The 9,868-nt window shown below is 40.8% G+C and overlaps 1 protein-coding gene across 1 annotated transcript; it reads right to left on the reverse strand.

Annotated features, from left to right (window-relative positions):
• Nucleotides 1–501: 501 nt before the first annotated feature.
• Nucleotides 502–4,682, reverse strand: LOC108669480 (WD repeat domain phosphoinositide-interacting protein 2-like; the record flags this gene model as incomplete). Its single annotated transcript, XM_047884560.1, has 4 exons — nucleotides 4,544–4,682; nucleotides 1,816–2,030; nucleotides 1,062–1,256; nucleotides 502–713 (listed from the first exon to the last, which is right to left on the reverse strand). Coding segments are annotated over exons 1-4 (761 nt in total), but the record flags the coding sequence as incomplete, so codon positions are not given.
• Nucleotides 4,683–9,868: the final 5,186 nt, after the last annotated feature.

The following is a 9,868-nucleotide window of genomic DNA, read 5'->3' on the forward strand; positions in this document are numbered from 1 at the left end:
GAGGGGAGAGTTAGTGTACTGTACATTGTGCTGTACAGTGTACTGTCGATGTACAGTGTTGCAAGGGGAGGTTAGCGGTGCTGTACATAAAAATTGTTCAACTAAAAACAAAAAAATATCGATATCTCACGGTTAAAGTAACGGCGGAAAACGAATGAAAGCGGCAACGGAAAGTGCAAGAAATTCAAACAAAATTTAGGAACCACCTCGGCTTCGGCCGAAGAGTCGCTACAGTCGCTTAAGTTATTCTGGGTCTGCTCGGCCACCCGATCTAAATCAGCTTCTGGTTAGAATCTAATTTCCACCTTAATAGTGCCCTGATAATATGACATGTGTGTCCAGAGGCTGTGCTTCAAGCCCGGCCGAGGCTGACATTAGCGGCTGCTTTACGCGCGCCCCGAGTCCTGGGCGGCACCTGATGCAGAGTCCGGCCAGCATCTAAACTTTGTTATAAAGGCCCCCAGGAGGAGGAGGAGGCCCCCAGGAGGGGGAGGTACTCACGGAGGGGCGGGAGGAGGGGCCAGACGGAAGATGTGCACGGTGGGGGAGGAGGAGGAGGCCCCCAGGAGGGAGGCGTCCCCACTGAAGGCGAGGCTGTGGATGGTCACGCTGCGGGTCATCCCCCTTCGCAGCTCCCACAGCTTCTCCCCCGCTGCCTCCCCCAGCACAGAGAACACCCGCACCACCGTCCCCTTCACCGACGCCGTCGCCAGCTGGGGGAGCAAGGGGATTAGTAATGTGGGGAGGAGGGGGAGTGTGGGGAAAAGAAAGAGGAGAAAAATTAATGGGTCAAGTTGTCCAATCAGTGAAAGACGTTCTGCACGTATGACCCACCACCTCATTCAGCATGACTCACCACCTCATTCAGCATGACCCACCACCTCATTCAGCATGACCCACCTCATTCAGCATGACCCACCACCTCATTCAGCATGACCCACCTCATTCAGCATGACCCACCTCATTCAGCATGACCCACCTCNCCATGACCCACTCTATGACCCACTTTACCCCCAATGACCCACTTTTCCCCCATGACCCACTTTCCCCCCCTGACCCACCAGGGCGACGGCGTGGAAAACCTGCACGACGCCGTGGGTGGTGGAGGCGGGGTAGGCGAGGTGGGCGTTGGTGGGGGAGTTGGCGAGGGCGCATAACCCCGCGGGGTTGTGGGGAGTGTCAGTGATGGTGTGCACCAACTCCATGTCCTTCACCACGTGCACGGAGAGCTTGTCTTCACACACCACAACCAGCCTCTGCACAAACATGGTAGTGATGTTAGTGATGGTGTAGGACATGTTAGTGATGTCGGTGGTATTTTAAATTAAAGGAAGAAACAGGCAACCCGGCAAGGGTTGCCATGTCGTCTTTACAGGCGCGTATATATAAGGCGCGGCAGCGGGATAGGCTCAGTGCGAGCGTGGGTGCGGCGGGGGGCGGGTGTCGGGGCCCACCACCACCCCCAATGACCCACTTTTCTCCCATGACCCACTTTCCATGCTGTGCTGGTGATGGTGTAGGACATGTTAGTGATGTAGATGGCCTCTCTCACCTCCCTGTTAAGCAGCACATTAAGAATGATGGTGATGAGAGTATGACAACTTCAGGCCCGGCCGAGGCTGAAATTAGCGGCTGATTTACGCGCGCCCCGAGTCTTGGGCGGCGCCTGATGCAGAGTCCGGCCTGCGTCTAAATTTTGTTAGGCACCCCCTGATGTAGGTGGCCTCTCATGGCCTCTCTCACCTCCCTGTTAAGCAGCACATTAAGGATGCTGGTGATGTAGGTGGCCTCTCATGGCCTCTTATGGCCTCTCACCTCCCTGTTAAGCAGCACATTAAGGATGCTGGTGATGTAGGTATAGGAGCAGATGTGGCTGTTCTTCTTGAAGTGATTGAGGCACAATTTCCTGGGGTGGTCCTCACTCACGACGGCCACCAGTGAGGACACGTAGAGGCGCTGCACCACCACGCAGTTGCTCACGCAGCACTGGCCTCTCGTGCCTGTGGGAGGACACAGGGATATAGTAGCCTCTTATGGCCGCTAAGGGATATAGTGGCCTCTAGTGGCCTCAGGGATACAGTGGCCTCTAATGGCCTCTCAGGGATACAGGGGCCTCTAGTGGCCTCTCAGGGATACACTAGCCTCAAGGCTACACTAGCCTCAGGGCTACACTAGCCTCAGGGCTACACTAGCCTCAGGGCTACACTAGCCTCAGGGCTACACTAGCCTCAGNACATACTCCTGTCAACTTATGGCAACATACTCCTGTCAACTTATAGCAACACATACTCATGTCAACTCATGGCAACACATACTCATGTCAACTCATGGCAACACATTCTCCTGTCAACTCATGGCAACATACTCCTGTCAACTTATAGCAACATACTCCTGTCAACTTATGGCAACATACTCCTGTCAACTTATAGCAACACATACTCATGTCAACTCATGGCAACACATACTCATGTCAACTCATGGCAACACATTCTCCTGTCAACTCATGGCAACATACTCCTGTCAACTTATAGCAACATACTCCTGTCAACTTATGGCAACATACTCCTGTCAACTTATAGCAACACATACTCATGTCAACTCATGGCAACACATACTCATGTCAACTCATGGCAACACATTCTCCTGTCAACTCATGGCAACATACTCCTGTCAACTTATAGCAACATACTCCTGTCAACTTATGGCAACATACTCCTGTCAACTTATAGCAACACATACTCATGTCAACTCATGGCAACACATACTCATGTCAACTCATGGCAACACATTCTCCTGTCAACTCATGGCAACATACTCCTGTCAACTTATAGCAACATACTCCTGTCAACTTATGGCAACATACTCCTGTCAACTTATAGCAACACATACTCATGTCAACTCATGGCAACACATACTCATGTCAACTCATGGCAACACATTCTCCTGTCAACTCATGGCAACATACTCCTGTCAACTTATAGCAACATACTCCTGTCAACTTATGGCAACATACTCCTGTCAACTTATAGCAACACATACTCATGTCAACTCATGGCAACACATACTCATGTCAACTCATGGCAACACATTCTCCTGTCAACTCATGGCAACATACTCCTGTCAACTTATAGCAACATACTCCTGTCAACTTATGGCAACATACTCCTGTCAACTTATAGCAACACATACTCATGTCAACTCATGGCAACACATACTCATGTCAACTCATGGCAACACATTCTCCTGTCAACTCATGGCAACATACTCCTGTCAACTTATAGCAACATACTCCTGTCAACTTATGGCAACATACTCCTGTCAACTTATAGCAACACATACTCATGTCAACTCATGGCAACACATACTCATGTCAACTCATGGCAACACATTCTCCTGTCAACTCATGGCAACATACTCCTGTCAACTTATAGCAACATACTCCTGTCAACTTATGGCAACATACTCCTGTCAACTTATAGCAACACATACTCATGTCAACTCATGGCAACACATACTCATGTCAACTCATGGCAACACATTCTCCTGTCAACTCATGGCAACATACTCCTGTCAACTTATAGCAACATACTCCTGTCAACTTATGGCAACATACTCCTGTCAACTTATAGCAACACATACTCATGTCAACTCATGGCAACACATACTCATGTCAACTCATGGCAACACATTCTCCTGTCAACTCATGGCAACATACTCCTGTCAACTTATAGCAACATACTCCTGTCAACTTATGGCAACATACTCCTGTCAACTTATAGCAACACATATTCATGTCAACTCATGGCAACACATACTCCTGTCAACTCATGGCAACACATACTCCTGTCAACTGATGGCAACACATACTCATGTCAACTCATGGCAACACATACTCATGTCAACTCATGGCAACACATACTCATGTTAACTCATGGCAACACATACTCCTGTCAATTATGGCAACACATACTCCTGTCAACTTATGGCAACACATACTCCTGTCAACTTATAGCAACACATACTCATGTCAACTTATGGCAACACATACTCATGTCAACTCATGGCAACACATACTCCTGTCAACTTATGGCAACACATACTCATGTCAACTTATGGAAACATCAAGTTGCTAATAACAATAGTCGATAAGAACAACACATAATAACAATAACATAGTTCTGTCCCTCACTCCATAAATCCTCATAAAGCCCCTCCATAAATTCTCAAAAATCCTCTCCATTAAATCCTCATAAATCCCCTCCATAAATCCTCATAAAGCCCCTGCATAAATTCTCATAAATCACCTCCATAAATAATCATAAATCCCATCCATAAATCCTAAAAATCCCCTCCATAAAATCCCATAAATCCCCTCCATAAATCCTCATAAATTCCCTCCATAAATCATCATAAATCCCCTCCAAAAATTCCCATAAATCCCCATCCATAAATTTCCATAAATCTCATCTACAAATCCACAAATCTCTTCCATAAATACACATTCATAAATCCACATAAATCCACCTTCACCCACAACCGCAACCCCTAAGGCAGGTGGGCACCCACGTGAAGTCCTGGTTGAAGTTGGCGCAGCGGACGTCGTCGGGCGCCTCCTCCTCCTGCCCGCTGCTCAGCCCACCCAACTCTGCCTCAGAGCCCACCGTCGCTGACCTGTCACCCATGGTGGTGGGATGGTGGTGGTGGTGGTGGTGGTGGTGGTGGTGTGGTGGTGGTGGTGGTAGGGGTGATGGTAATTATTGGTCCTGGTGATAGTGATGGTAGTTATGATGGTAGCAGTGGTGGTGGTGGTAATGGTCCTGGTAGTGATGGTAGGGGTGATGGTGGTGGTGGTCCTGGTAGTGATGGTAGGGGTGGTGGTAATTATTGGTCCTGGTGGTGGTGGTGATGATGGTACCAGTGGTGGTGGTGGTGATGGTAAAGAAAAGCAGTAGCAGGATATAGGTGACTAATAATATTTCAAAGATAAAATTCTTACTAGAGAGTCTTTAAGAAATAGTTTGATCTGCACGGAGAGATAAAACATTAATAATGTGATGTGCATTGAAACAACTGCAAACATATATACACAAACTACATACATAGTACTTAACACAATAGTCTACTGAACTTATTGAGGAACCTATAGGAAAAATATATACAGCAGCAGCATTTGGTAGCCATTTTCTTTATAGTTTATAATGATATAATAAACCATGATGTTCTCCCTCAATATATTACCAGAGCCCTCATTATGTTGACGGAGCCCTCAACCCACCATAAATAATTATAATATAATAGCTGTCTCAGCGTAAAATAGGCCATAGGCCTGTCGCCGATTCTTAACATCGCAGAACATCCACAGCTTGTTGCGGTCTCAAACTCGCAACTCACTGCTACAATTCTGCTGTGCTTAACCGCCCGGCCTCCTTGCCGATTCTGACCAGAAACTGGCGCACAGAGCTGGGATCGAACCCGCGCCTCTCTGCGCCAATCCTGGTACTCCGGGGCCAAACTTGCTAAGTGAACGTAAGTACTAACGAATTCCATTCATTCCATTCATTTTCTTTTTGCAGTATTTAAAATTTAATTTGGAAGTACCCCTATCATAAATTTTAGCCGGCCAACGCAATTGTGAAAAACTAAATCACGGAATTTGTCCGGAAAAAATGACCGTCTGGCAACCCTGCTTAAAAAAAAAGTACAAAAAATTACATAATTGTACAAGATGAAGCAATTGTAGTCAACGTGTTAAAGGCCGTCAATGATTGGCTGATGAACTTACGATCTCTTAACTTTTTTTGAAAGTATAGGCCCTGAACTGTAACCTCTGGGCCTCAACCACATTGCATTGCCAAGATCAGGTTAATGGCCCAAAATGTGGTCAGTATTATTGAAAATTTTGGAAGTGCAGCCGTTGACAATATGTTTTGAACATCAATCAGACCTGTATAGCATCTATCCATTAAGCCAGCATCAGTCTGCCATCAGTAAACAGCCTACATAATTTTGTTTTAAATATTATGAGTCATAGTGACAGCAGAAAATTTTTTGTTGCCCTTCCTCAAGTTTATTTTTGAGTCTTATAGGCAGGGTTGGTGATTTTTTTCATTTCTTAATTTTTTTTGTATTTTTTTAATCAAAGAAATAAAAAAATCAATTATTTAAGTAGACCAGTAAGTATTTTGGATATCAGCATTATTACACAAAAAATTGATTAATATATTTAGTGAATGAGAAAATTAAAAATGAACAGATTCTAAAAAATCTCAGGGTTGCCACTTGTATGTTATGAGCTTCACAACAACAAACACAGGACAACCATGTAGCTTTGAGTACAATATCTATCCAACAAAACATTTATGTTTTGTTATCAAAACATTTATGTTTTATCAAAGCATAAATTTTTAACCTTGCTCTGTTTAAATTCTAACCTGCATATAACATAATTTAATCAATCAGCATATTTCTCCTAGGGAGTTGCACAAAACCTACTTTGCACCAACAGACCAAGGATAAAATATGACTTTTGTGACATTAAATTAAACAACTTTTGCTTAATTGCATCTGAGGTTTAGGTTTCAGAATTCATATAGAAAAGTTTAGTTCCAAAATCAATTGTCCTTCAACAAGTGGCCATTCTATCATAAGTCTATTTTACATAAAAGATGAATACAGATGAATGCTGGAATTTTCCTACAGGCAAGTTGCAACCAATTATTTATTTCCATAAATAAATTTGAACAGGCATTCAAAGAACATATAAAGATGTGTTCAAAGAGCATTTAGTGAGGTGTTCCAAGGAGCATTCAAGAAGATATTCAAAGAGCATTTACAGGGGTGTTCAAAAAAAAGATTTAAAGAGGTGTATTCAAAGAGCATTTAAAAAGGTGTATAAATAAAAAATGTTTAAAGAGGTATTCATAGGGCATTTAAAAAGGCATTCAAAATGCAACATGCTTGCAAGATCAGCAGAACCAAACTGGAAAGTCAGTCACAAGTCTCCTGTGAATGAGGCAAAAATACTCATATGTGCAGATAATTTAACCCAATTCTACAACCCTTGACTAATTTCTTGCATAAACGTTATTAAAGTCAACATTTCTAATTTTAAAGTTTAAATTTTAAATTATTAATTTTATAAACTAAGCTGTAAAGGGATATTTTCAAGCAAAATTTTTAAACAATTTATAATTGCCTTTTGTTTTTAAGATAAACATTCTGATGCTCCAAACTGAAATGAAGGCCAAAAGCACTCATGAATCAGACAAACACCCATGAATAGGACCAATTTTACTTGCTTCTAGTTCTATTGCCTTTATCTTTATCTAGAGAATTATGTAAAAAGACAAGGGAAACTGCCTATTTTTACAATTAATTTTTTATTAATTATCCAAGAAACAACTGTTTTTACCCACAATTCTACAAAAATTCTGCCTGATATTTCAAGTTGGTTGTTGCCTGACTGACGGTGATACCGTGATTGATGATGTGTTGCTAAAGAATCTTTGGCAACACATCATATTTTTATTATGTATATCTACTCCAGTACTCCTACTGTGATCAGTGTGATGAATATCTATAAGTCGATATCTATAAACCTAGACTATAAGGCTATAACCGGTAGTACTTAGGGACTATATGAATACCTATGTTTAATTCTCTGTCATTTATTATTTCAAAAGCTTTTAGTTTTCTGTCAAGTACCTATTTCTGATAAAGCAAATGAAATAATTGCAATTTGCAAGGATACCATATTAAATCATTAAAACGGTTAATTCTTTGTAGAAAATCAGAATGTGTATAAACACTTTAAACAGTGTATTTGTACATGAATATTTAAAAATGACTATAATACTTTTACTGAATAAAAATTATAGAAAATATCGGTAGTCAACCCATTTTTAAAGTTGAAACAAACCACGTGAACGAAAAATAGAGTTACATGTAAAGAAAAAAGATAAACATAGAGATAGTAGAAATCCTTTGTAGCGTGGGAGTGGGAAGACTCACGAAAAACTAACAGGGCTGCGACAGAAAGCAACTACAAACATTTGATCTACAATAATCAATAAAGAAATAGTAATACAGAATAAGTTTACGTTCAACCATCCATGATTTGCGTCTTGCATAACAAAAGAGAAGATGTGCAGTGTCACCGTAAATAATGGATTCAGCTTTTTGACTGCATCTACTTTATTGCTCGGGAACAAAAATTTATAAATAGCGATTCACAATATTACAAATATTATCAATAGGTGCGTATTTAATATTTGCTACATTTATGGTTACAATAAACTTTTAAATAGAATCACTGAACGAAATTTTCTACAAATGCTGCGTGTTTTGTATTCGACCTCGACTGAGACACAAGCTTTCGAACAAATAACAGCTGATTTCAAGGCTACAATCACAGCACATGGAGTTCTGCGTAGAGTGAATATAAAAATTAAAACAAACTTATATTCATTTTTGAAAAGAACTTTATCACTGACAGCCAATAGCACCGGAAAAATATTATGTTATATAATGAATTTCAGGTATGCTTCATTATTTGATACACCTTGACTTTATGTGATGACATTAACCAGTACGACAGATTTGCGACTGTGTTTGCAATCATAATCAATGATTGACTGAACAATACCCTCACTAAATCATAATAAAATTTGCTAAAATATTCCTAGCCAAATTTTTAGTTGGTTAAATATAAAAAATTGCTTTAAAAGACAACGAGCAATCCTAATCTCACAAGCAACGTTGTGGGACTGACTTATTTGGTACGTTTACATGAATATAAACCATAAATGCCAGTGTGTTACAGAATGATCATAACCTATATCGTTAAAATTTAATCATTCATTTGCATCGATTAAGAACTAATGAAAACTTGGAGTTTAGTTTCTTTTCAACTATTTACTTCGCCTTTTCGAATTATAAATTCTAATCGTAATTCGATACGTTGCGCAGATGGCATTACTGCGAACGTTGACCCTGGCTTTTTGTGACGCAAAAATCAATGTAAGTTTACCCGAAGGCAATCATGAATTGACACAAAAAAAAGTATTTTATTTTATACGTATGCCAAGTAATATATTTACTTTTGACGAGTTGATGTAACTTCAATAGATAAATAATTACCTATACAGATCTAAGTGTTATTGAAATAATGTAAGCAAAGTGAATGGAATATTGCTTAACGATTTTTTTAAGTATTACTTCAGACTGAAGTTAATTATTCGAACAAATTATTTCAGAAACTTCGAGTCAGAAACTCTATTGAATTTAGACACGCTGTAGTAGCTTGTCAGATAAAAACATTACAATATTAATATAGCATATATATGTAAGAACTACGATTTCGATCTCACTCAAAGTTGAAAATTTTATTCAAGTGTATCTATTTATTTATTATTATCTCGCTCAGTTTTATTTGAGGCAGAATTTATTTGCATAACAAACGATAATTTTTCTGGATTGCTCAGCCTTGAAGAAAACACGCACAGAGATGTATTTTATTTTTGTAGGTTAGATTTTAAATTATTTTCGAGCAGTTATGAATTATTATATAATAATGATAATTAATGGAATTCTATATAATAATAATGGAGTTCTAAACCGCAGGAATGTAAGGACAAAGAAAAAATTAATCACGAAAATTTATATTACAAAATGCGGAGAGGAGGCCTTAGACCACCAGGAGGCCTTAGACCACCAGGAGGCCTTAGACCACGAGGAGGCCTTAGACCAGGTGGAGACCTTAGACCACGAGGAGGCCTTAGACCAGGTGGAGACCTTAGACCACGAGGAGGCCTTAGACCAGGTGGAGACCTTAGACCAGGAGGCCTTAGACCACGAGGAGGCCTTAGAC

This window comes from Hyalella azteca, unplaced genomic scaffold, assembly GCF_000764305.2.
Source record: "Hyalella azteca isolate HAZT.00-mixed unplaced genomic scaffold, Hazt_2.0.2 contig15599, whole genome shotgun sequence".
Lineage (NCBI taxonomy): Eukaryota > Metazoa > Arthropoda > Malacostraca > Amphipoda > Hyalellidae > Hyalella > Hyalella azteca.